Below are 26,705 nucleotides of genomic sequence, written 5' to 3'. Positions count from 1 at the left end.
CCTGGCTCATGTGATCTTAGTCATGGGGATGTTCTGTTGCCATAGCTAAGTGCCCTACTGGGAGAGATCTGCTCAGTAGGTTGTGTTTGGAGGACTGTGAGGAAGGGACTGTGGGAAGGAATTTGCCTTTGAACCCCAGAGGCTATTCTCTCACTGACCATTGTCACTGAAGGGTTCCCCTGAAGGAGGGAGGGCATTTACGTTGTTTTCATGCATAATTCATCTCCATTAGTAATGAAATTTGAAGTGCTGTACATATCTACAATCCATTTTCGTGACAGTGTCTGTTTAACCAAGACAGTCAGTCAGAGATGATTGAGCAGATTTAAAAATCCTATCAAATATCCTCAGAAGAATCCTTCCCCATCCCTGCTGTTTTCTTCTTTCTTCTTTCCTTCCTTCCCTACTCTCCTTGTCTCCCCCTTTTACTTTCTCTGCTGGTTGTTAAACCCCTGAGCCTCACACATGCTGGGTAAGCACTCTACCAATGAACTACACCCCTACCACTGCTCTGTCTTTTGAGACAGGGTCTTATATGTTGCCTGGTTTTCTTTCTCTCGGACTTGTGGGCTCAAGCTGTTACCTGTGATCAGAGTCTAGGCCTGGTGTCTCCAGGCTTTTGCCCTTGTATTCAGGAATGAGATAAAAGCCCACATAGATTGCAGAGTAGCATGGCAGCTGTTTAGGCAGAGCACAGGTCAGAATACACTGCAGCAGAGCGGTAGGCCATAGAAGGCACAGGTCAGAATACACTGCTGCAGAATAGTAGGTCATAGAAGGTACAGGTCAGAATACACTGCAGCAGAACAGTAGGCCATAGAAGGTACAGATCAGAATACACTGCAGCAGAACAGTAGGCCGTAGAAGGTACAGGTCAGAATACATTGCAGCAGAGCGGTAGGCCATAGAAGGTACAGGTCAGAATACACTGCAGCAGAGCGGTAGGCCGAAGAAGGCACAGCTACTGCCTCAGGCTTCTTTCTGTGGGAGCCTGGAGGAAGGAAGGCCTGGTTTTTAGGGAAGTAGTCTGGGTGGTTCTGTTATGATTGATAGATTAGTTTATATGAGCATTTCCCTCTACTGTGCATGTGTCTTTCTCTAATGCAGCTGAGTTATAGGGGAGTCCTGCCTCCCTAAAAGTTCACTTGAGGACACACTTGTGCCTGGCTGTGCATGAATCTAAAACTAGTTCAGGCCAGATTTGCCTTTTCTTGTCTTGTGCTTGGACATGAGAAGAATATGGCTGCATAGTGTTTGTCTAAGTTTGATGGTTGTCAAGGGGAGGAGAAACCTATTCCATTGTTCAGAGTAGGGTGTGTGTACCCTGGTCAGATAGGGGTCTAAGTTGCTAGCAGGTTGCTCGGTGCATTTTGCAGAGAGGGGTGCATGTGAATAGTAAGTGCAGATAAAGGACCCAGGCTGCCAAGTGAAATGTAGTCCAGGCTACTAAACTCTTTCTAGAGCTTGCCTACCTCTAAGTGCTTCTCTTGCCTCAGCCTCCCAAGTAGCTAGGATTGTAGGTATGTGCCATGGACCTGGGTTTGCTTTCCTCTTTCCTGCCTGATCCTTCCTGTGACTGGCCTCATTCCTGTGTTCAGCTCCTGACTTAAGAGTCTTGCACGCTACCTTTTAGTACCTGAGCTTATAGGCCAACTCGCAGAGGGAATAATTTGAGAGTACGAAATATTTACTGAGGAGGATAGGTTCAGTTTAGCCCAAACTTTGCATTGGTTTAAAGACCTGGGTCTTGTTGGTTATCTTCTTTTCTTTCCTTTAACTCTCCACCCCCATACTAGGGGTCCAGTTCTGGGCTCCACATGTGCTGGTCTACTGTTGAGCTCACCTCAGCCTCCACTTAGAGCATTTAAGCCTTTCTTGTAATTCAGGGAACAGCAAACCAGCCCCTAGGCCCGTCTAGTTGGCTCCCTACTTTTGGTGGTAAGGCTCAGCTGCAGCACAGCCACAGCCATTCCGCTGCTGCTTTTGTGCCTCTGTACCGAAAGGCTGCTGCCTCCAAGGCCTAAACTCTCTTCTCCTGTACAGACAGAGGAAGTTTGTTGGCTAGTAGAACACTGGGTTTGATCTCTAGGGAAGATGCACAATTAGAAAAACGAAAAGATGACCAAGCAGACCTGGGGCTTTAAACCTAAGCGGGGAGGCCAGGCTGTACTGGAATGGCTTCCCTGGAGGGTCTGGATGATCCAATAGTGGCTGGCTGCAGACTGGAGAGGTGTAGAACTGAATAGTGGTCAGTTCCCAAAGCTGGATGTCACAACAGTCCCAGGCTGGTCCTGAGGGCCTGGAAGATTCCTAGAGACTTGTTGGTCTTTAGTCCATGTTGAAAAACCCAAGAAACTGGAGTCTGATGCCGGTGAGGGATGGCAGTGATAGTGACTGCAGCAGCAGGGACGGGTGTGCCAGTAAGAAGCAGAGACAGGCTGGCAAGAAGACTGCTTTCCCCTCAGACCTTTCTGTGCCTGGGCTGTAGGGTGGTGTCATCCCCTTCAGGGAGAGACTTCTCTCAGTCAGTCCTTTTCGTAATGCCCTCACAAACTGACTCACTGTTGTATCTCTTAGTTGATCCCAGATGCCGCCAAGCTCAGTGAATGAAATGAGTTCTAATACCGGGACAAGATGAGGGTGTTGTCAAAGTACAGTGGAGGGTATTTAACTTGTGCTGGGGCTCCTTATAGAGCTGCTGCAAGCCTGGCAGCAGGCAGGTAGGTGGAGGTACTCTGGCAGAGGGAGCTCTTTACACAAGAGCCTCACCAAGAGTTTGGTGAGTTGAGGAGCTCAGTAACTTCTTGTGGTTGAGAGAGGGACATTTGCAGGGCAGTGTCCCTCACATCTCTTCTGCTCCTCACCTTTAAGGTTACAATTTGCATGTTGATCACTAACGTCTCGTTTTCAAAGGCAAAATAGTTCCTTTGTCTGGTTAGGAGCTCAGATTCATTATCTCTTAGGCTGTAAAGGAGTGGTAATGTTATTTATTGGTAGATTCATAAATTGACAAAACCTCTGGAATGCCTTGTGTATCAGGCTTTTAAAAAGTTCAAATCTGGGGCTGGAGAGATCGCCCTGCAGTTAAAAGCATTTGCTGTTCTTCCAGAAGACCTGAGTTCAGTTCCCAGCACCCATATCAGGTGGTTCTTAACCAGTTTTAGCTCGAGCTTCATGGGATCAGTAGTCTTTTTGGATGTTGTAGACACCTGTACTCACACGTAAATAGACCTCTTGCTATGTACGCATAATTTAAAATAAATCTTCAAAGGTCAAGCCAGGTGGTGATGATGCATGCCTTAAATTCCAGCACTTGGGAGGCAGAGACAGGTAGATCTCTGTGAGTTCAAGATCAGCCTGATCTACAGAGAGAGTTCTTGAACAGGCTCCAAAGCTACACGAGAAATCCTATCTCAAAAAAAGAAAAAAAAAAAACAACAAATGAAAAAATACAAAACAAAACAAAAAAGAAAAGGGCAAACCTTTGACTCAGTAAATTCCACTATTAGTAAACATGCCCAAGAAAATAATTAAAAATAGTAGATAAATTATACTCAAGAATGTTTTTCAAACATGATTTTATAGTTAGAATACTGTATATACAAAAACATTAGGTGCAGTCCCAGCCCTGAAGAGAGAGGACGTTAGCTAATTGTACTTGTCTGAAAACATATTAGTAATTCTTGTTAGTTTGTCGAATACATGCAGGGCAGGGAAGACTCACCTGTTATTTTTAAATGAGGATTTTAGTAGAATTTCTCTTGATCTCAAAAATCAAGGTCAAATTCCTGTGTTGGAATTGTTGTACTTCCTCTCTGCCAGCAGAGGGAGCTCTGTAATAGGCTATGAATTGAAATCGTGTTCCCTTTCATGCTATCAACTGATATCCTTTCTTTTTGGATCAAGGATATTATATATGTACCTTTAAGTATATATGTATATTTTATTTTATATGTTTGTCTGTGTATGTATGTCTGCACACATGTATGCCTAGTGCCTGCAGGGATCAGAAAAAGTTATTGAATCTCTTGGAACTGTAGTTACTTTGAACTACCACGTAGGTGCTGAGAGTTGAACCTTATTCCTCTGGAAGCCAGTGCTGTTAACTGCTCGGCCATCTCTCCCTTCTCACCTTTATTTTCAGTCTGTTTGGAGTTACCACAGCAACACCAGGGCGTTGCCTTTATTTCATTTAGTTAGGAGATTGGACACTTGGCAGAGTTGAGGTCTGAGTCAGCCAGCACACCTCAGCACAGTGTCTTTCCCTCCTAGATCTCTTGCAGGCTTTGGTTGGAATGGTCTTGTTATTCTTCAGCACGGTGCCACACATAGCTTTTAAAATAACGTCAGTCTACGTGGTCCCAACCAAATAATGGAATACAATTTCAAAACAAAACAGCTCGTGAAGAACTGATTTGGGGGGGAGTTATACTATGTATAAAAATAAGTGTTAAAGATATTTTATAGCCATTTGTTGTTTGGTACATCCTAGTTTGGGTTTTGGAAGTGCAGCGGCTGGAACCTCTGGCCTTGTGCATGTCAGGTGTGCACTGCTGAGCTGCACAGCGCCTCCTTTAATCTGATTTATGTTTATATTTACTGTAGAAAGGGTTGTGAGTAACCTTTTTCTGATTTGCAGAATTTCGTTGTATTTGGATACTGACTTTTTTGGCATATGGTTTGTGCAGTGTAATTATTTTACCCTAGCTCATGACTCTTGCTCTTAGCTTGGCAACCATTCTTAATAACTGTAGTTTTCATGACATCAGATTGTTCTGAATTTTCTTATACTGTGTAATTTTTGTGTTCTTTAAGAAATGTTTTTTTACCTAGATATCTTAAAATTAGTATATATTTCAACAATAGTTGTAAAGTTTTACTGTTCACAGATGTTCTTTATATATCATGAATTTCTTTTTGTTTATACTGTGAGCTATAGTCATCTGCTCTGTTCTTTCCATTTGAAAACCTTATTTCTCCACCACATTTAATTGTGTGGTCCAGTCACCTTTACATGTCTTCTGTGCCCATTATCTAAAATAGATTCCTTGTTCCTTCTTACTTTTCTTTACGGTACAGATTGCTTCTTGAAAAATCTCATGTTAATATCAGGATCAGTGTATCAAATTTTGCAGTATACCACTGGGATTTTACTTGATTTCTTTGAATGCATAGTTTAGTTAGTCAGGCAGAGTTGCTGTCTCTTCAGTATTCTGTCAACAAACAGTTACTTGGTTTATCTGTCATATCTGTAGAAACTTTATTCATAGACATGCTCTACATTCATTCTCTCTCTCTCTCTCTCTCTCTCTCTCTCTCTCTCTCTCTCTCTGTGTGTGTGTGTGTGTGTATCTGTATTTTTTCTTTCTGAGGAGGTCTTTTTAGTCAGCTCATGCTGGTGTCAGCTTTCAATCCTCCTGCTTCAGACCTCGTGAGCGTTGCAACTGTGGGTGTTTTCTCTCATGCCTAGCAGTTTGTGTGTGTGTGTGTGTGTTTGCTCATGTGTAGGTCAGAGGTTATCCTCAGGTACTGTTTCTCAGGAGCTTTCTACCTTGATTTTTCTTTTAAAAATATTTTATTTTTAGTATTTAAAATTCAGTGTATATGTGTGGGTATGTGCACTTGTACAGATGCCCCAGGAAGTCAGCAACTTGGATCCCCTGGAGCTGGAGGTACAGGTGTTTGGTTGTAAGTCACCTGATATAAGGACCAAACATGGATCCTCTGAAAGAACAGAACATGCTCTTAACTGTTGAGCCATCTCTCCAGCCCCATCTTGTTTTTTAAGACTGATTCTCTTATTGGTCTAGAATTCAGCCAGTAGGCCAGGCTGGTTGGCCGCTGAGCCCGGGGATTCTGTAGTCTCTCCTGGGATCATAGGCCTGCACAGTGCCTGGCTGTTGTGTGACTTCCAGGGATTCAGCTCAGGTTCTTGTACTTGCTTGGCAAGCACTTAACTGATTGAGCTGCCTCCTCAGCCAGCCTACCACCTTAAAATAGTTTATTAAGCTACTAAATTTATTTTCAAAAATTATCTTTTTGTTTATTATGTGTATGTGTGTACATGCACACATGTGGAAGTCAGAGGACAACTTGGAGTAGTTGGTTCTCTTCCCCACCATGTGGGTCTGGGACATTGACATGAGGCTTGTAGCAAGTTTATTTTCACTGGGCTCCAAGTCTTTTGTTTTCAATGCTGGGATTTTGTTTTTTGTTTTACTTTTATAGATGATTTGTTGATGTTTTTCGGTGGGTTGCTTTACTCATTATCCTATGAGATTTGAAATTTGTAAGTTTCCTTTTTTATTTTTTACAGAGAAGGCCTCGTCTGTGAATTATAACTTTAGTTTTTTCCCTTTTTGATCCATGCTCTCTTTTTTCTGGTTCGGTACAGTTTCAGTAGTAGTGCCTGTCCTTGTCTTGTTGCTTACCTGAGATTTGTGGAGCTGCATCCCAAGCTCAGATAACCATTTTGTTGGTTAGAAACAGAGTTTCATTCACTGTGTATCTCCCACCAGCAGCCTGGAACTTGCCATGTAGCCCAGGCTGGCCTCAAATTCAAAGTCCCCTTGCCTCTACTTCTTGAATTTCTGGAACTGTAAGCATGTGCCACTGTGCCTGCAAATTATTCACAAGCGCTTTCTCTTTTTAAAAAAACTACATGTGTGAAATTTTAAAACTGCCCATTTCAATTGCAAAGAATTGAGGTTGAAAACATGGTCTACATGGTAATAGTTCTCTGGTACTTTTTGAGACATTTGTGGCTTGGCATGTTTTTTGTAGATTTTTGTCAAATAGTCTCTGTGTGCTTAAACAAGATCGTGTTTTCTTCTTTTGAAAATGTTTAAAAGTTCTGTGTGTGTGTGCCCTGAAGCCCTGTGTAGAAATTAGAGGACAACTCTTGTAGGTTCTGAAAATTCAACTCAGGTCAACAGGCTTACATAGCAAGTACCTTTACCTAGTGGGTCATCTTGCCACCCTAAGAATGTGTGTTTTCTAATTGTTTGTTACAGGAATTTATATTTAGTAAACTTAATTTGTTAATTGCCATTAAATAGCCCATTCTCCAAGTAGCCCATTTTTGCTACTTGATTTTTCAGAGACAAAAGTAAGCAGCAATAACAGAAAAATTTGTAAGAAGGGCGTTGATCTGTTTTGCACAACTGTGTAGCTTAGCAGTTCCGTGCTTTTGCCCTGTATGAGGAAATGACAGGTCTAAGCATAGCAGCTCTGAAAGGTAACAGATTACTGTCTGCAGAAGATTTGTCACCAGTGCTTCTCCCTTTCAGTGCTCGGTGGCGCCTCTCCAGGACGCACATGTAAACTGCTCTCTCCTCCTCTCTAGGCTTGTTTGCGGTGGAAGTAGAAGGTGAAATAGCATTTGTTGTGTTCTCACCCTTGGCTCAGGCTTTTCCAGTTAGACCCCGTGAACTGAGGGGAGTGAGGTGATTTCTTCTTAAAATTTGCACCTAGTTCCCAGTATTCTAACCTGCCCCCTAGAGCCTCTTTGAGACAGAATTCTAAAGCATCGCTGCCTGGCTAAGTTCAGGAGGCCCTGTGACAGAGGCATCTGTTGTTGCTGTGTTTCCTCCTTTAGAGCCACAGGCCGGGCTCTTGTTGAAAAGATCTCATTTCAGCACTGTCAGGCACACAGTCAGCTGCGTAAGAGAGGGATTCTTGACTTGCGGCCCATGTCTTTCCATCCACTTGTGCTGTCTGAAGGACGTCGTTGAAGTGTGTTGTCCTCATCCGTCTGTCTTGGATGTAGCATCGGCAACCATGGTAATTAGAATGTCAGCCCTGCACGTGTCTTAGCACCCCTTTTACAACAGGAGCTTCATTGTCTAGTTTCTGATTGCTTCAAAATGCATCAGCAAGAACTCAGTGCTTGCATGTACCTGCCATTCTGAATTGGCACCACAGAAGGTTCTGGATAGCTGTGCTGTTACATGCTGTAGAGTGAAAAGCCGCAGCATTTAGTTTCGTTGCTGCTGTATTTCTGAAGAAGGGCAAGGAAGAAAGAAAAATCGTGGAGTGATTTTTGGAATCAGCCTTTGGCTTGAAGTATATTTCTGGTGTCCTAGGTGGGGCCTCCTTAGGGAGGCTGTTCCCCTTTTGACCCTCAGTTTCCAAAACTTTTAGAAAAGTAGGGCACAAAAAGTTTTATTTTGTAGTTTTGCCAAACTAATATAAGGTGCTACATATAAAACACTTAGTGTCTAAATGCTCAAAGATGAAAGTGTTATAATGAGCATTTATTTATTTATTCAGAGAGGGAGAGAGAGAGAGATTGATCCCCTGGCAATAAGATAAGATGATAGCTATTTTGAGAACTAGTTAAACAATTCAATACACAAGATGGCAGATTTAAAGAAGGCCGGCCTTTGGGTCCCACGAGCTTTCTTTTATGAGGCTTCTGAGCCTCATTTTAGCACTGGCATTCATTACTGGCCGCCTTCATTCCCATCCCTGAAAGGCAATCTCCCGGGGAACTGCTTTTTATGAGATGCTCCCTCCTGGGTGAGCTTTACAATAGAAAAGTAGACATCTTGGCACTTCAGCTTTTCTCACAGTTTCACAAATAGCTCAAGGTCATCCTTGCAGAGTGGAGACGAACTCCTAATTGTTTGTGCAGTTACTCTTACTGTGTTCACATGTCGGGCTCACTTTTATCTTTGGAAACCATTAACATTCTTCATTTCTTTGGGATGAGCCAGAAAACACAGACTCTTGGTGCCTGAATATTCATTCAGAGAACCCAGCCAGACCACATGCGAGGATGTGAAAGTACCAGGTCTCCATGTGACCTGGGCGATGGCCTCAAGGCTGTATTTTTTGGAATATAAGTTACTCCAGTGTGGTTATGTTGGTCAAAGGAGAGCCAAGATTTCCCCCAAAGAGGGCGGTGGTGCAATAGTAGCGAGAAGAAAGGAGAGTGAACCCAGAAGCTCGGCTTCAGCTATTGGTGTAAGAGGTGCAGATAGATCTGCTTGGCCCAATAGTACTCTACCTCCAGTGCCTTAAGACGCTTGCTTAGAAAAAAAATGGAGATATACTCTCCAGTCTATAAGGGAAAGTAGATGATTTTCTGTAAATATGTCTTTTCTAAGAAATGACAATTCCAGTATTTGTTAAAAATGGTTATCCAATGGGATCCAAGAGATATTTCCTAGATATTTATTATGTGTCCCAACTGTAATGTACAGAGACCAACTGGAACATTTGCTGCTGACAAAGAACTTACAGGTTAAAAACGTGAGATGGTGTCTCAGTATCACTACCTAGAGCTGCATATGTTGCCCCTGTGCTTTCCAGTCCTGCACATGTGTAGAACATACCCAGATCATGGCACTTGGTAGCGATTAGCTGAAGAGAGAGGCCCTCTGCATATGAAGATCACAAAAACTCAATGAAAGGTTGGCAAGTTACAGAAAAGATTAAAGGATTTGTGAGAAGAATGGTCAAGACTTTAATTACGACGGCCAGCAAAGGTGCAAAGTCAGAAAGGTGGGTAGTGTATATTGAATATTGAGGTTGGCCGAAGCAGATGTAGGCATTGGTCAGCTTTTAAAAGGACTTTGAGAACCCACATATAAAGTTTGAACTTGACACTGTTATTAAGGGGGTGTTTGAAGGCACTCTGGCTGGAAAGGTGAGACATTGTCTCAGGAGATTCTTGCAATACCACAGTGTGGATCATCCTCATTGGTGACTTGTCTTTTCTGGTGGCTGTCCCTAGTGTTCTAGCTGGGAGGCCTTGGAATTTGGAGCTAGGTCTCTCTTGTAATCCATAAGCAGCTCATTGGCATTAAGGTGGCTTGGGAGCTACTGTCTAGAAAGCAGTTCAGATCATACAGATGCAGCTGCTCAGGCTGTTTATTAGGAAGAACGTATTTTCTGGGCTCCAGGGCATCTTACAACCTGTGGTTCTTAGTGGTTTCAAGAACATTTTAAAGTTTATGGTTACTTTATGGGATTCAGTGACTTGATACATCTAAAACTCATAGATGCTCCTTAAAAACAAAATCCAGAAACCACACATACAATAAATGTTAGATTAAAAAAAACAAATCAAGCCCACTATGATGCGTTTACATTATAGCACATTATTTTAAAACAGAGGGAAACACTGAGGCATCACTGGAGTTTTTGTCTTGCAAATATTTATGCATGAAGCTCAAAAGAAAATGTAGGCTTGTGTTTACTTTGAGCAGAATTAATTACTGTTTAGATAAAAACAACTATTGTGGGAATTAAGGAAAGGCTAGGTTGACCATTGTGGGTTAGTTTGACAGTGAGGGCTTGGGATGGAAGGGTCATCAAGTTTGAGATCTGATAGATGTTACTCCAAAGGAGATGTAAGCTCCAACTTTTGGTTAAACTCATTTCTAGCATGCCCATCCCGGCATTATTTTATAGTTCTTAGAAACCCAGAACAAGAGCACATCATAAAGGAAGGTCTTGTTGATTTATTTCAAGATTGAATTATTGACATAGTTTATATACCATTTTATGGGTCATAAATTTATGGAATTTTCTCATTTAGAGTATACAGTGGTTTTTAGTATGTTTGCAGTTTTGCAACCACCACCAGTATTTAATTTTTAAAGTTTTATTATTTTAAACTGGGATATAATTCATAAAGTTTACCATTTTAAAGCATACATTTCAGGGGCCGGAGAGATGGCTCAGAGGTTAATAGCACTGGCTGTTGCTCTTCCATAGGTCTTCAGTTCAATTCTCAGCACCCACATGGTGGCTCACAACCATCTATAGTGGGATCTGATGCCCTCTTCTGGTGTAAATGTGTAGATGCAGATAGACGACTCAAAATTTTTAAAAAGCATTCAATTTCATAGATTTTCTTTTTAGTATATTGACAAAGTATTACAAGAATAATGATTTCTAAATTCCAGACGTTTTGATTACTTCCAAAGAAATACTCATTCCATTGTCAGTTACTTCTTCCCCTTCCACAATCAACCATTTATCTACTTTCTGTCTCTATGGATTTGCCTGTTCTGAATATTTAATGGAAATGGATTCAGACAATATATTTCTCTTTTGGTCTGGCATTTTTTGTTTTGTATAATTCTTTCAAGGTTTATCTATGTTTCAGTGTTTATCAATGTTATATGTAGTACATATAATAATTTGATACATTATATATAATATATAGTAAACTTTTGTTGATATATGTGAACATGCGTGTGTGCGCGTGTGTGTGTGTGTGTGTGTGTGTGTGTAGGTAGGCCAGAGGTTAACACTAGGATTCTGCCTTGGTTTCTCTCTACTTTTACTCACTGAGCTTATGGGTTTGACTCGACTAGCTGGCTAGTGAGCTGCAGGAATCTGCCCGTTCTCCTCTCCTGTGTTGGGATACAGATGGTGATTGGTGCTGCTGCACCATCTTTCTTATGTGGGTGCTGAGGATCTGAGCTCATGTCTTCACGCTTCTGTAGTAAGCACTTTACCAACTGAGCCATCTCCCCAGCCTCAGTCTCTCAAGTTTTTATTGCTGAATATGTTTCCCGTGTGTAGTTAATAACACACGCTTGGCTCATATCTTTTGCTTTTCTGTAACACTTTTCAAAGGAAGACAGGGGCAAGGCACAGATGCTCGTCATTTCCTTCCTTTGCCTGTGCATTTAGACAGGTTGTCCATTCAGTTGATAAGTGGGTCTTACAGAGAAGTAGGCCACCATAGTGTAGGAGCACATTGATGTCCTGCATTGGATGAAAGAATCAAAGCAAGATGTGGCTCTTTTAATGGTTTGTCCAGTCCATTCTCCCTCTGGCTTCAGGTTTCCTGTATTATCATTCATCTGAATGTGTTCATTTCCTGTGATACATCTGAAAAAATACTCTAGTTCACATTGAAACAAAACGTCCCAGCTGGAGGCCTGGGAGTGGGAGAGGACAGGATAGCCTAGCCTTTAATCACCTGGGAGTGATTCTCTCCTGCTTTTCAACTCTGACAGTGCTCCTCAGCACTTGATCAACCAGCTCAAGGTTGCTGAAAGAATGGTTCAAAGAGAAGGGTCCTGGGAAAATTCCTCTCACTCACTCTTTCCTCACCCAGCTTAATGGCAGCGCTAACATGCCAAGAATCTTCATTTTGTTTTTAGAGAGCTCACTATATGAGGTACAGCTCACCAGGGTTAAAACCTGATGACTGAAGTTGCCATCGGTCCGTGTCAGAGCTGTAAACCTCAGGCAAATGTCTCATTGCACAGCTGGAGTCACAGTCCTCCACAAGACTCTGCTAAGTGTGGCACTGGGCAGGTGTCTAGTGTGTACAAGTCTTTGTTCGTGCCTTCTGTGGCGGTCAGGAAGTAGTGATAAAAGTCGTGGGAAAACCCCTAACACAGGTGTTTAGCAACAGTGTTGGTTGAATTTGCACTTGAGTTTCTAAGGGAAATGCTTTTTGTGGACTAAGGTGGTTTGCGAGTGAGCAGGTAGAGAGAGGATGGCTAAATCATTTAGCTTTGCTGCATAACAAAGCACTCCAACATTTAGTGGATTAATATAGCACTATTTTATTTAAAGCATGATTCTATAGGTTAGCAAATTTGCACTTAGATATTTCTTTTGGTCTGGTTTGTTTGGCTCAGATCTGTGATCAGCTAGTACAATAGCAGCTGGGCTGGCTTGCGTTAAGGCTTCATCTAAGACAGCTGCTGACTAGTGCCCTTCCATATGGTGTTTTACTACTGGGAAGCTCACTGAAATTTATTAACACTGAATCCAGAAGATTTTGGGTGTTTCTGCTGGCTATGTATAGTCAGGACCAGAAGTTTAAATCATTGTACCTTCTGGGATAGGAGCTATCTCTTTCAATTAAAAAAATTGTAGTAAAATGTGTACATTTTAAAACCCCAGACTGGGAATTAGTTTGCTGTGCTATTTCCAAAATCATGTTTGGGAGCTAAGGGTGTAGCTCAGTCGGTAGACTGCTTGCCTGACATGCGCAAGACCCTGGGTTTGATTCCCAGAAACTCCATACCCCCAGATGATCTTTTCCAAAAAACTTGATATCATCTTTAGCTCTTTGGTAATTTGGTGCATGTAAGCTTTTACTGATTGTTTAGCTATAATTAAATTCCTAAAAAAAAGTAAGGCTTTCATTTCCAGTTTATGTCTGAATATATGGTTAGATTAAAAAATTGTCTAATCCTAAACATAGTTTTGAGGGGTCTCTGAATTGTGGTTCATGTCAGGGATAATCAGGTCCCTGGCATTGGTAGCACACGATGAAAGCAAAGACATTGCTAGAATTTCTTATTTATGCTTCTTAGTTGTTGAAAGATACAAAGAATAGTTGTTTTAGCTCTAAAAATATTAGGAATCTTTTAAGGAGTTGTGAAGGGCTGTTGTTGTCAAGCAAATAATTGACATATGAGGAAAGCAAATGTTGCCACTTTTTCATCTAAGCAGTAATAGAAATAGACATGCTATATTCTTCTGGTAGACATTCTTATGGGATGATCTAAAATTAAGCCACAAACAGTCTCATTCCTGACTTAAATTTTATGTATTTATTTTGCTTTACATTAAATGTATTTATTTTGAAACAGTGCCACTGTGGTACAGCTTGGCCTTTGATTCATGCTATAATGTGTAGCCCATGCGATAATGTGTTGTGTTTGGTGTCATATTTTGGTCCTCAAATTGGTCGTGGTGGTTTTCCCCTAGGTACCTCTTAAATGCCCATTAGTTTTTAAGAGTGAATCTTTAATTGGTTAGAGTAATCTTAGTTTATTGCACTAGTAATTTATTACACCTCAAGATATCCATCCATGGTTTGAGGCTTAATAGAAATATATAAGATCTAAAAATAGCCCAGTTTAGTAAGTGTTTGAGCATTTATGAAAAAAATCACACCCAGTAGCATTTATAAAGTTGTAGGGGACATGCTGCAGACACTTCAGCTAGATGGAATTTCTCCAGTTATTAGAGCCCCAGATTCAACTTTTCTCAAGAAGGATGAGTTGGGGGTGTCAGGTTGGCCACATCAAGCATTGCTGTTGGTTGTTTCTAAGAGGATCTCTCACCAATGTATGTGCCAGCCTGTTTGCTACCAGTCTTAAGTCAAACACAGTCTACTTCCTTTTCAGGGTCTCCTTTGAGTTAAAAAATAATATTTAAAATATTTTTAAAAATGCATATTAGTTTCTTATCTCCGCAAATCCATAAAGTATCCTCAGAATTCTCATTCATTCAATCTCTCTCTGTTTTTTTTTTTTTTTTTTTTTTTTTTTTTTTTTTTGAGACAGAGTTTCTCTGTGTAGCCCTAACTGTCCTGGAACTCACTGTGTAGAACAGACTGGCCTTAAACTCACAGAGATCCACCTGCCTCTGCCTTCTGAGTTCTGGGATTAAAAGTGTTCACCACCACTGCCTGGCAAAACATTTTATGGTATTTGTTACAAACATTTTCTTCCCATAATTTGTCTTGTAATGTATGTGTCTTATATCATTTATAAATTAAATTTATGCTGCTTCCTTCACACACATGAAGTAGCCTATTTTGGGTGTGAGATACTTATCCAATGTAATCCTTCCCCAAACAGCTATGTAGTAGTTTGCACTTTCTGCATTTTCTAGTCTGGTTAGCTGCCCAGTGAATTTAGGGTGTTTTGTATGGTTGCCATGTTCTGACTGTGTCAGCTCAGCAGTCTCCAGGTTGGTTGGCACTAGGTTTTCTGATACTCCTTGTTCATGTGTAGAATTAGGTGAAAGGTCAGTGTGCAGCTGTCTCAAGCCAGTCCTTCCTGTTGAGTTTCCAGAGGAAGGGGCAGAGCATAGAACTTCCTGTCTCTTCAGTGAATCCAGTGTTTCATTTTCATAGTTTGTTCTATTGCAGTTCTAGTACTTTGGTATGCAAAAAATGAAGTTTAACAGTTAACAAAGCAAACATAAACACCTAATGTTTACATAGAACACATAAAACAGTATATCATGTTCTTGGGTGATTGGCAGGTCTTAGCAAATACTCTATCAACTCCCCCATAGGAAGGAAGTAGCAACATGGTAAGTGGGCAGTACCCAACAGTGGGCAAACCTGGGATTGATTGGATTGGTTGATGATGAGAAAGAAGACAAATGTCTGAGAGATTTATTTACTATTTTGATCTTTTTCTACTGTGTATATCATTTTACAGAGTTCAGTTTATGCTAAACATATGATATGCCCCATTTAAATTACTCATAAATAATATTTTAAAAGTTATTTGTGGGCCAGACTTAGTGGTATGTGCCTTTCATCCTAGCTCTTGAAAGGCAGAGGCTAGAGAATCTCTGAATTTGGGTCTAGCCTCGTCTGCATAATGAATTTCAGGCTAGCCAGGGCTACAGCATGAGACCCTGCTCAGATGAATAAATAAACAAACAGAAGAGAAAAGAAAAAGAAAATTATATAAGGTGGGGCTATAGTTCAGTGGGAAAACATGTGCCTGCTATATACAGGGCTTTGGTCTTGGTCTTCATCACCAGAAGAACCTTATGAAATATTTCACAAATGGAAGAGTTGTTTTTCAATTATATTTGTCTCCTTCTTTCAGCTAGAATGTGAGCTTATTAAGGAGTCGCTTTCTGTATCATCCTCTGTCTGCTACAATGTTATAGAGAGTAACGAATACGATGACTACAAGTATTTTTGTCTATTTCAAGAATTATTTGCTATAGGAAACCAATAACAATAAAAAAGAACAACAGTAATATAGTTATTATTGATTTCTCAGAATCATTGAAGTAGTCAAACTTTTCTGTTTAGAAATAAGAACTCTGGGAAAACATTTGCATGTATTACAGCAGACTTCAGAATCTGTTTAATTCCATAAGAAGTATTTTAAGTGAGATTTTTTTCTTTCTTTGTAGCTTTATTAAAGACTTCTGTAAAGTCTTAACTTCATTCCACAGAGAGACTTGACCTGGAGACTGTAGCCAATGTGGGCATCCTAACCTTAACTATATGTTCTTTTTTACCCTTTATTTTTTCTTGGTTTTCAGGAAGAGATGAGACCATGCAGCCTGCAAAACCATCTTTCCTTGAATACTTTGAACAAAAAGAAAAGGAAAACCAGATCAACAGCTTTGGCAAGAATGTATCCGGCTCTCTGAAAAATTCTTCAGATTGGAAAATACCACAGGATGGAGACTATGAGTTTGTGAGTAGCTGGTAGCTGGAGCTGAGACGCTTATGTCTTCTGAGAGGGGTTTGCAGGCCACACATCCAGTCGTCACCTGCTGACAGTGCCTGAGAATGCTCATTTCCTTCAAATGCTGAGCCTCCGGTAACTGTCCTTGGCAGCAGCTCCAGGGCCAAAGGCTCACTAGCTTGAGACAACAGTTTTACTGACATTTGAGAAGTTCTGGGATCCCTGACTAATGCTGTTTTTTCCTTTAAAAATTCTTTATTCACTTGCTATTTTCTCTTTTGTCGAGGCTGAAATGATTAGTGATGAAATAGTTCATAGCCAAATGAAGAAGCAGCTGTCTTTAATAGTGTATTTGGGATTGTGATCTTTTCTCAGAGTCGCATTGGAGGGCGCTTCTCAGGATTTTGTGGTTTATCTTTTTATTAATCATTCTTTTCAGCTTAGACGAGAGAATTGTCCTAAATCTCTTAGAGTTTGTTATGTAAAACTCGATATGTTTCCCTCCCTTTGTTATAAAACACCTTCCTCCCACTGCAGACATTTATTCATGTGTGCAGGATTTAATGAGTTGCGGCAAAAAAGCATTTAGGGCAAAAAGAAAGCTAAGGACCCATATTTTGCTGTGATTGTTTCCAGAAAATACTTTTTTTCTGTTGCTACTTTTGTCTTTACATTCTCAAGTTCTAAAATGTGCTATTCAGATGTGCGATCATTCTATTGGTTCATATAAAAGAATTTAGCTTGTGTGGTGGACTTGAACACCGAGACACCTATCTGGCCCTTCTTTCTAACTGCTGACTGACACACAAGTGATGCCATTCTTCCATGACTTACTCTGCCCCGTCATAGACTGCTGTGGTTTCTGTAACTCAGGGTAGTGGTCTTCTGAAGGCCCGAACGGCTTACCTGGGTTTATTTAACTTAGAACAGGCCTGTGCCAGAGTCCAGCTTTACTGATAATCTGTGTGCTCATTTGCCATGGTGTTTTTTTTCTTTAAGATTTATTTATTTATTATGTATACAACATTCTGCCTCCATGTATGCCCGCATGGCAGAAGAGGGCACCAGATCTCATTACAGATGGTTGTGAGCCACCATGTGGTTGCTGGGAATTGAACTCAGGTCCTCTGGAAGAGCAGTGAGTACTCTTAACCACTGAGCCATCTCTCTAGCCCCCATGGTGGTTTTGAGTACCATCTTGTTCTAGATACTCTTATAGGGGCCTATGGAAGTAAACAGGCAGGTGATACCATCTTGTCTAGACACGATTATAAGGGGCCTATGAAAGTAAACTGGCAGGTGAAAGCCATCCTCATGGAGGTTTCATTCTAGAAGAAGGAGTGTAAGTGAAACGTTTAATGTCAAATGGTGGTATTGTAGAAAATGCAAAGCAGATGTGTAGTTGGGGAGAGGTGTGTGTGTGTGTGCGCGCGCGCACCTTTAGGAAATAAAATATTAAAGGAAAAGTAGAGTATAGGTAAGAGAATGAGGATCCGAACTATGCAAATATCCAGAGAAACTACTTTCAGGTGGTGAGAATGGCCGACGCAAGGATCCTGCAGCAGAGACTGGTTTGGTGCATTTGCAGAACAGTGGAGAAATGGTGTGCACGTGAGTGACATCAGTACCCAGGGGGCGGTGAGATGAGGAGGCAGTAGAGAGTCAGGTGATACTGCATAATATTAGGGCTTTAGCATTTCCTCTTGAGTGCCATGGGGAAATCCTTAGCTAGAGGTGTCTTGAGCCACTTTATATTTTGAAACTTGTATTCTGGTCCCTCTGTTAACATAGCGCAAGAGAAACATGGATACAGTGTTTTCTAATCTACTGTACAAAAGGGACCACAAATAGGGCGCACCTGCTGCCATTCCTCTTCTAGGTCTTTGGCATCTGTCTTTTCTTCTGATTGCTATTGTGAGACAGAGTAGACTCACAAGCTTTGAATTGTCCCACTTGCTCCTTCATGGTGATGGTTGCCTGGGCTCAGTACAGCAGCACTGTTTGAGCATGGCTTCTCCAGTTCTCCATGTACCTGGCCAGCGGCACTCTCTTCTGCTGATGGTCTGACCTGTCTCACACTTAGATATATTTGATGTTAGGACTTTTGTTCTAAATCCAAATGGAAATTTGGATTTATATATGAGTGAGCCAACCTGTCATAAAATTTCTGTTTTTACCTTCAGAATGCCAAGAGAATTTATTAAAGTTACACATACACACCACAGCATGCATATGAAAGTCAGAGGACAATTTATAGGAGTAAGTTCTCTCCATCCACCATGTAGGTCCTGGGATCCCATTCAAGGCTTGGTGGCAAGTGCCTTTACCTGCTGAACCATCTTGCCAGCCTGAATATTCATCTTGTAAAAAGAGTTTATTTTTTAGTTTTGATTGTTTGTTTATGTGTGGATCTGTGTGAGAATCTGTGCACATGAGCACACATACACATAATATAGTGCCTACAGAGGCCAGAACAGGGCACCTAGCCACCTGATATGGGTGTTGGAAAATGAACTCAACTTGTGTGCAAGAGCAGTGTATACTTAATTTCTAAGCTATTTCTCTATTCCCCTGAGAATTGGTTCTTTAAAATTCTCTTTAAGAGCATTTCTTATTTGAATAAAGAAAGAAGATGGAATTAGAATATCCACGAAATAAAACTAAAGATCAAGTGAAAACTGCCTCTAATGCCTTGGTGTCATAGCTGTTACTACAATCCTAAGGCAAGGGTTTGGAATGGTAGTCAAAAAGATGGCACACAAGGTAGTCCCTGTCCCAGCAGTTGTCTTAGATTCTCTGAGGGCTGCACCAGGTGGTGCACTAACCCCTGAAGGTCTTGCCAAAAAGATTTTTAGAGTATAGTGTATCATTATACAAGTTTCTGTTTTTCTTAGTAGGTACCATAATTCAGAGATAGTGTGTTAATAACTTTGTTAATAGTGTTTGATTTTTTTTAAATTTCTTTCTCCCTTTTGAGTCTCTTATACTTAAATTGGAAATATCAAAGAAATACATGGAACAGGGAGAATGTATTTCTGTAAATCTCTAAGTTGTAAAGGTGCCCTGTGTTGAGATAAGTCCCAAAGCCTGGGCAGTCTTTCCTGGCTTAGGAGATGGGTGTCTGGGAGGCTAACTAATTTGTTTACCGCAGCATCTTCAAAGAGAGGCTTTCTGATTCTAGACAAGCAGTATTTAATTGTGAAAATGATACCCTCTTTCCTCCTGTGAGGGCAATTGCTTTTTTGAAATGAACTTTTTGTCCCAAATGGGAAATAGGAAATAATTTAATCAGAAGTGGCAGAATTTGATACTTACAAAAAAATTCATATTTTCATCTGAAATTGGATACTTATCCCATTTCTAAAATTGAGTTGTCTTATTTACTAAGTGGAAAAAAACCTTCAATGATTCCCTGTAGTGTTTAAGATATGTACTGATTAAAGCAAAAAACAGTGCCCAAAAATGCAATATTCTTCAAAACTGATACTTCTATAAACTGATATTTTATAAACAGATCACATTTTTTGAAAAGAATATTCTTTTTATGAGACTTCACATTCTCATCTTGCTATTCCTAATGCCACAAAAAGCTTTAAATTTAAATTCAATTTGCTTCATAAATCTTCAAATAAAATTAAAACCACCCATAGTATTTTAGTTTAAGATGACTTGCATGCCCAGAGTGGATGTACAAGACAAAACCTTTGTTTTTGTGGAGTTCATAATGAGAGAAACAAAGATAAACTCAGCAAATTCAGGAAATAACATCATGTAGGGCACCACAATGGCAAATTTTGTAAAGCATGGTATGGGGAAAACGTGGAAAAGGCCTATGTAAATAAAAGTGTCTGTATAAATAGACAGGGCATTCAGTTCATACACATGAAGAAGAACAAGCCATTGGAAGGAAACGAAGCTGTACCCAAGCTGAGCAGTACACAGAGATGTAGCTGGAGTATGTAAGGAAGGAAGGAAGTTATAGTGGCCGGAGCTGAGTGACAGACACATCGGTCATCATAATAAATGTGACTACATTAAAAGTTTCCCATTGTCTCTAAGTCTGTAAAGAAGATAAATCTAAGATACAATGTCACCAAAAAACTTAAAATAGAGAAATAGAAAAGGGCGCAACGTGTAGGTAGGAATTAGGTGCACAGTGTGAGTCTGTAAGTTGCTACTTGGGATGCCTAGGCGAGGGGTCTAGCTTAGCCAACATAGCAAGACTATGTCTCAAAAACAAACAACATAATGAAACAGAATTCAAGACAAAAGCATTATATGGGAAGAAAACTACTTTATATTGCTATTGGGTACAGAGGAGCTGTAGGAGATCAGAGTCATGAATCTATGTGAAACTTTTATCTGTTGATGGATAGATAGATAGATAGATAGATAGATAGATAGATAGATAAATCTCACTATCCAGTTACAGCATGCAACAGAAATACAAAGAGCAGTGTGAAAACTGAAAGTGTAGTAATGACATAAATATTATTCTCCCAGAAATGGACACCAGGAACTAGAGATGTAGCTCAGTCAGCAAAGTGCTTGAAGACCCAAGTCCAATCCCCAGAACCTCATTAAAAAGAAAGGAAGAAAGTCAGTCAGTCAGTCAGTCAGTCAGTCAGTCAGTCAGTCCAGGGATTGTGATGTATGTTTGTAACCACCATTGGCGAGGGGCAGGGGGGGCAGACAGATCCCTGGGCTCACTGGCCAGCCAGTGAGCACATGAGTGCACATATGCACACTCTGGACATTTCAGGGTGGTGTGTATATGACCACTTGTGTGCACACGCATGTGGTGACCAGCAAAACAACTTCGACTCCTGTGCTTCAGACACTGTGGCTTTGGGATTTTGTTGTTGTTTTTGAGACAGGGTTATTCATTCACTGGTCTGGAGCATACTATGTAAAACAGGCTGGGTGGCCAGGGGTAGAGTTCATACTTTATATATTCAAAGACTGGATCCAGGTCCTAGCACCAAAACTAACACAACTTTCAACATTTATAGCACAGGAATACTTTTCAAATGAATATTAAACTTTAAGAACAGAAAATGTTTACAAGACTTGCCCGTCTTTTAAAGTGCTAAAAGAGACATCTCATTCAGTATAGAAATCATACAGACAATGTATTTTGTCTATAATTCAATAGTTTAGAAATTAATAATAAGAAAGTGACTAGAGACATGTTGTCATACTTGACAATGTACAAATGTATTCCTAAGTAATCTTGGCTTTAAAGATAAAATCAGGCTAGGCGGTGGTGGCACACACCTTTAATCTCATCACTCAGGAGGCAGAGGCAGGCAGATCTCTGTGAGTTCGAGGCCAGCCTGGTCCACAAGAGCTAGTCCCAGACAGCTAGGGCTGTTACACAGAGAAACCCTGTCTTGAAAAATCAAAATAAAAAAAAAAAGAAAAAAGAACAAAAGATAAAATCAGTATAGAAAGTATAAACTGTTGAGAACTGAACTCTATAGAAAGTTCAGATTGCTGTGGTTCAGCATGCATGCAAGGGGTGCAATAAAGAAACTGCTGATATGTCTGCTTCATGGCATGGTTAGGATCTTTCTTATGAGTAAGAGAAAAAACATCCAGAGGCACTCGGGAGAGTCCAGAGCAGAGCGAGAAAGAAGCAGACTGGACATGGGCAGGGCTGTCTGCGAGAAGGCAGAATAGCTGGAGACAGAGAGTAAGGGGGAGTGGTGAGGGTATAGTAGGGCGAGGGGAAAAACTTGGTCGTCATAAAGAGAGCAAGTGGGTATCTGGGAGGAGGGAAGCCTGGGGAAGCTGGTGTGTACTTTCATATGCATCCACAGGTACATGTCGTCAATGGAGCCCTGTGTCCCTTCTGCCAGGGGTAAGGAAATGACTCCTTTTGGTAGATGGCAACTGGTTTCTTAAGTTCCTAAGAAATGCTGGCTTTTATCTAAACCCTAGAAATCCTCCTATAGTCCAGGTTGAACTGGGCCTAGATTCAATTTTGCACCTAGTTGGTGGGCCTGCCCTATTTCAAGGGAGAATATAGGGTGCCCCTGTACCTAATAGGAACGTGTTGAATACACAACAAAAAGTGGTACACTGGAAGATACACAATTTTAGCATGTAAGAAGGACTGTAACTAAAGCAGTAAGTAGGGTAAAGATAAGAGCAGAATTTAGTGAAAGGGAAAAAAAAAAACATTGATCCATGAAACCAAGTTAGTTTGTGGGAGGGACTTGGCTTTGACTGAGTGTAAGACAATTATGTAGTTGCCCTTCTTAACCATCCTCACTGCATGGCCTCTCACTCAGCTTTTACAAAATGTTTATAAAACATGCGCTTTGGGGCTAGAGGTGTGGCTTAGTGTTAGAACCCTGAATATAACCTCAACCTGTCTATCTTGCACAGAGCTCTGGCTTTAGTTCCCAGCACCACATACAAAACAATGGGAAGCTATGGCAGGTGGAGTTCCAGTTTGAGGCTAGCCTGGACTACATAGCAAGTCTCTCTTAGAGAAGCAAGAAACGTGGTGGGTGGGTAGCTCAAACAAGAGCAGGAACTTCACTGAGAACCAAGGAAGGTACCAAGAAGCCTCTCTTGAAGAATTTTTCCTTTTTTTTTAAAAAAAAATTAAGATTTATTTTTATTTTATATGTATAGATGTTTTGACTATGTGTATGTCTAAGCACCACATGTGTACAGTGCCCAAAGAGGTCAGAAGAAGGTGTGAGATCCTCTGGAACTGTAGTTACTCGTGTTGTGAGTCACCATATGCATCCTGGGAATTGAACCTGGGTCCTCTGGAAGAGCAACCAGAGCTCTGAACCACTGAGCCATCTTTCTAGCCTCTTCTTGGTTTCTTTTGACAAAGTCTGACCTCCTGTATAGCCTTGGCTGACTTTGAGCTCACAATACTGCCTTAGCTTCCCGTATGGTGGGATTATAGACATACAGCACTGTGTCTGGCCGGAAGAGCATCTGGAAGGTGATTAGGCTTTCTCTAGCTAGAGGAGGAGGGAAAAGGTGTGATCTGAGAGGGGCAGCTCAGGGTGTGTAGACCGTCTATAGTAATGTCTGGAGTGTGGGGTGAAGCCTTAGTGTGTAGAGTGCTGTGTCCTTCCCCTAAAGTTCTTAGTTGTCTTGGATTTTTCCTGGATGTTTTGGAGAAAATAGATTCCTAAGGGAAAACAGGATATATCTCTCTGAAACCATGTGATAATTGGTCCACCATGATGTTAAAAACCATGAATTGTTAATTCAAAATGATTTTTTATGAAAGTACCAGGTCCTGAATATTGATTGTTCAGATTCCCTAGATAATCATGAGCTTACAGTTGACGTTTTGTAGGAGGGAAGGATAAATTTAAGCCCTGAGTTTCCTTCAAGAGGCTAGCAAGAATTTCTTGAAACTTTATCTTAACTGTTTTTAACTAGATCAGGGCTCCAAGCCTGATTGTAAGTTGAGATTTCTTTGGAATTTTCTAAAGAGGCTTTACTGGATTGTCAAAGCATGGTCGCTCACTCATTCTTCATTAAGTTTCACAGTTTGCCTTAAATTATCTGTACTCCTTAGAAATTAGAAAGTGGCTGGGAGGGGCTCATCATTGTCATCTCATCAGCGTGACTGACTTTGTGACAAGCGTACTTTGGGCATCCATACTCAGTACTTTCAAGGGCACGTTGTCATGTTGTCTGGGAACCCAGATAACTACAGTTTAAGTTTTTACCTTCAATTTTATGTAAAAAAGTTAAAATATTGTGTCTTAGCTTATTTTCCATCTACTTCAAAATGAATTTTAAATATTAGCTCATGTTCTTAAACATGCCAGTCTTCATGGTAAAATAGAATCTAGTGAGCGTTGTCATTCTGTAGCTGCAGCAGCCAGTTCATTCTTGTTGAGCCCTCTTTCCCAGTCTCTACCCTCACGCTTGGTTTGTTTCAAGTAACTCAAAGGTAGGCATGTATTGCATTATTTCTAAGTATTTTATATATGTGTGTTTCTATAAAATATCTAGACTCCTTGAAATATAGTAACTCAATGTACCTTTAAAAATTAAAAATAATTATTTAATATCATAAAGTACTTGTTACTGTTTAGTTTTCTCCAATCATACCTTTCAAAGTTTGCTTTAGAAGCCTAACAAGAGTCTTTTTTAAAAATTATTTATTTAATTTTATTTTATGGACCTTGGCATGAGGGATCTCCTGGAACTGGAGTTACAGACAGTTGTGAGCTGCTGTGTGGGTGATGGGAAAAGAACTTATGTCCTCTGAAAGAACATCTAGTGCGCTTAACCACTGACCCATCTCAGCCCCCCATAAGATTCCTATGTAACAATTGGTTGTTGTATTAAAGAATTATCCTCTAAAGGAACAGATCTAGTAGAATGAGCATGTACACATACACACACACATTAAAACCAGGCAGTTGTGAGAGATTTTCCTTGGATGAATTTACACACACACACACACACACACACATACACACACACACACACACAGTATGTATTTTTATTATATAATATGTACATAAATACATACATCCTGTTTTCCTAAATTAAAGTGGCTTATAGGCAGTGGTCTGAGTGGTCCAACAAGGGCTGTCTCGTGATGGAAAGGCCCGAATCTGTAGTTCAGTCCTTGAGACTGGATTCCTCAGCAGTCACAATCTGGTGCTGGAGTCCCAGGGAAGTCCTAGAGAAGTACTGATTTCCAGTCTTTGTTGGAATCTTTTTTTAAAATATTTATTAACTTATTAATTTATGAGTTATGTATACAGCATTTTCCCTACATATATGCCGCAGACCAGAAGAGGGCACCAGATCTCATTACAGATGGTTGTGAGCCACCATGTGGCTGCTGGGAATTGAACTCAGGACTTCTGGAAGAGCAGTCAGTGCGCTTAACCTCTGAGCCATCTCTCCAGCCCTCTTTGTTGGAATCTTGAAAAACTAGATTATAGCACCAGTAAAGGGATGCCTCACCAATAGGATATACTGACTTTCTAGTCCGAGTGAGTGCAAGCAGCAAAAAAACAAAAGGAAGCTCCCTTCTTCCACACTGTTTTATGTGGAGCTGCCATCAGAAGGTGTGGTCTTGTACCGCAAATAAGCCAACCAAGGAAAAGCCTTGCAGGTGTATCCAGCTGCCTGGGTTTAGTTAATTCCAGATGTAGTCAGGTTGACAACCAGACTGGCTACCAGTCATGCCTCTCCTGTCTCTTCATTTACAGTCTCCCATTCCCACACACTTTGTGATAACTGTTGGGTTAACCAGTGGTTGTTCCTTATGCTTGACCAGACTCCTGGATATTGCTGATTGTGTGTCAGTGATCCTTTTAGTTCGTGTTGAATTTCTTATTTATTATATGTGGGTTGTTCAGTGTATAGCAGGAGTTCTCAGGATCCCTTCTTGTTTCTCAGAATTATTGAGGTCCTCAAAGAGCTTTTATCTGTGTGGGTTTTACTTGTTGATGCTTGACAGAATTAGAAACTAAAACAGATAAAGCTAAAACTTTAATTTTAGCACCCTTGCTTAGCATGGGCAAAGCCCTTAGTTTGAAGCATTCCTTTCCCTGAAACACACACACACACACACACACACACACACAAAACCAAAAAAAAATCAAACCAATGTTAAGAATCTTATTCTAAAGCAGAATAAAATAATTCCTTGATTCACTTAAGATAGCCACAAACCTACTATATATTAATATAAATATTTTTATGGAAGAATCATATTCCATTCTATAACAAAAATGAGTAATAGTGACAGTGTCAACTTGTTTTCAAATCTGTGTGAATGGGAGATGGCTAGATTATTATACGAGTATTTGCATTCAGTCTGTCATACATTGTTTTATGTGGAGAGTGCCAAACAAAGATATGTTATTAGAAAAGGGAGATGTATCTTAATAGCTTGTTCAGATAATTATAGATCTTTTTTCTCTAACCTTGCATGGGGTTAGTTTTCCTTTTGAAAAAGATTTTATTTTTAGTTGTGTGTATGTGTGTGTGTTTTATATGGGTATATAGTTATGAGAAGAGACGTCTGTAGGGGTCAGGAGAATGCTTTGGGTCTTCAGGAGCTGGAATTACAGGTAGGTGTGAACTGCCTGACTTGGGGGCTGGCGCTTGAACTTGGGTCCCCCGAAAGACCTGCAAGTGCTCTTCACTGCTGAGCCAGCGCTCAGCCCCAACAGTGCTGGTTTCTTAAAGGTTAGTGATGGAGAATCTGAGGCCATCAGTTGCTCATGTTCCAGTACTGTATGTAAGAACCCATTGATTTATTCTGTGTTTGAATAGAAGGTTTACTTGCACACGGTTTTGTAACACTGTGGCTTGGTCATCTGGAAAACATTGCCTCAGTAAGTTACAGAGATCTGCCAAAGTGTTGGCATTTTATTATACAGCATAAGAAGATTATGCTCCTTGACATTATAACCAATCGCATCAACAGAGTGTCTATGTAGGGGAAGCTGTCAAACTCACCATGACAGCCAGGTTTTCTGAAGTTCTAATTTTTGTTTGAAAGTTGGAATTTTATCATTGGCAGCAAAC

At 40.5% G+C, this 26,705-nt stretch overlaps 1 protein-coding gene across 1 annotated transcript in view; it reads left to right on the top strand.

Moving 5' to 3' along the window:
- The window catches only part of Stk4 (serine/threonine kinase 4), an 88,374-nt gene that overhangs the window by 29,302 nt on the left and 32,367 nt on the right, over nt 1-26,705 (top strand). The window contains exon 10 of the mRNA XM_048440991.3: nt 16,012-16,169. Within this exon, the coding sequence (XP_048296948.1) occupies nt 16,012-16,169 (158 nt within the window). The remainder of the gene's footprint in view (nt 1-16,011; nt 16,170-26,705) is intronic.

Source organism: Myodes glareolus, chromosome 10 (genome assembly GCF_982192425.1).
Source record: "Myodes glareolus chromosome 10, mMyoGla1.1, whole genome shotgun sequence".
Lineage (NCBI taxonomy): Eukaryota > Metazoa > Chordata > Mammalia > Rodentia > Cricetidae > Myodes > Myodes glareolus.
Note: the sequence above shows the minus strand (reverse complement) of the source record. Positions and strands in the feature narration are given on the sequence as shown.